General features: G+C 53.9%; 1 protein-coding gene across 1 annotated transcript; it reads left to right on the top strand.

Moving 5' to 3' along the window:
* The first annotated feature begins 402 nt into the window (after window positions 1-402).
* On the top strand, window positions 403-719 carry K452DRAFT_151558 (uncharacterized protein). The gene has a single exon (XM_033535537.1). It carries the CDS (start codon window positions 447-449, stop codon window positions 603-605), a length of 159 nt encoding a protein of 52 aa, XP_033399731.1. The 5' UTR covers window positions 403-446; the 3' UTR covers window positions 606-719.
* The last annotated feature ends 400 nt before the right edge of the window (window positions 720-1,119 follow it).

Raw genomic sequence — 1,119 nt, 5'->3', positions numbered from 1 at the left:
GCGGAGGGTTTGGCGAGTGTGAGGTGGGATTGCCACCACCAAGGCATCGTAGTACCGGCCCTAAGGCAAAGCAGGACGGTGTCTAATCGATTCGGGGCTTGCGATACTTGGTGGAACTACAAGACGCATCTCGCAAGTATGACCTGTTTGGAAAAATGCACGGAGTTAGACTTTGATCTTCTTAATCTCTCTTGGGAGCACCGTCTATCGCCTCTGTTCCATTGACTTACCATTGGCAATGCGCAATGAAGGTCGCTCAGCGCTATGAACCTCAAGGCGTCATCCCATTGCGGGGTCTCGAGCCTGAACCCGAATTTTTGTCGCGGAGTCTGTCGCTGTGGCAGGCGTTGTCAAAGTCGGAGAAGATGTACCAGCACCTGTCCTTCCTGTTGCTCCCCAAGTGCTGTTTCAAGTTGACATCGCCGTACTTGAGGTTTGTCGTAAGCATGCTGGGAGGGCTCGACCTCAGCCATTTGCCGGCATTTCCAATCCTCAATCCTTCAGTGCCCAGAGTTGAGTATCCATGTTCCGACCCAGTCTATCCTGTCACATCGTCAGCTCTTGCGGTTGTTGCCGGAGGTTGGAGAGCCTTCGGATCGTCATAGACCAGTCCTTTATCCTTCAGATCGTGCAACTTGCCGTTCACCGCGGTTGCGGAAGGCTTCCTTGCTTGACTTGAATCAGAGCTAAAGTACTGAGCGAGGCTTTGTGATGGTTCATGTGAAGCACGGCTTCCTGTTCGATCGACCCCTATGCCCTTGTCAGTAGAACGGCCCAAGACGAAGGACTCTGAGCGAGAACTGCCTACCAGATCATCGGCCTTGATTTACAGTAGTCACCTGCCATCTCCTCTTGCAAGTCTGGTGCTTGCGGTCGTGAGCCTGCTTTGCTCCGGTTGAGCCGATGTCCTGCCAACAGTAGCGCTCGCTCTGCCCCGCCGCCTTGAGCCTCCTGCCCGCCTCTCCTGCTGTTTTGGGAGAAAGTTGTCTCCCTGGCTTGAAGTATAACACTGTGGTAGTTTCGAGCGGCATCAGCCTTTTGCGCTTGAAAGAACGCTTCACGGAGATGTTGTTTGCTTGCTGTCGGATGAAGGCTTTGTGCGGCAACCTGCAGGCGGAT

This window comes from Aplosporella prunicola, assembly GCF_010093885.1.
Source record: "Aplosporella prunicola CBS 121167 unplaced genomic scaffold K452scaffold_7, whole genome shotgun sequence".
NCBI classification, from domain to species: domain Eukaryota; kingdom Fungi; phylum Ascomycota; class Dothideomycetes; order Botryosphaeriales; family Aplosporellaceae; genus Aplosporella; species Aplosporella prunicola.
The sequence above is the reverse complement of the archived record's forward strand: the minus strand, read 5'-3'. Positions and strand labels throughout refer to the sequence as shown.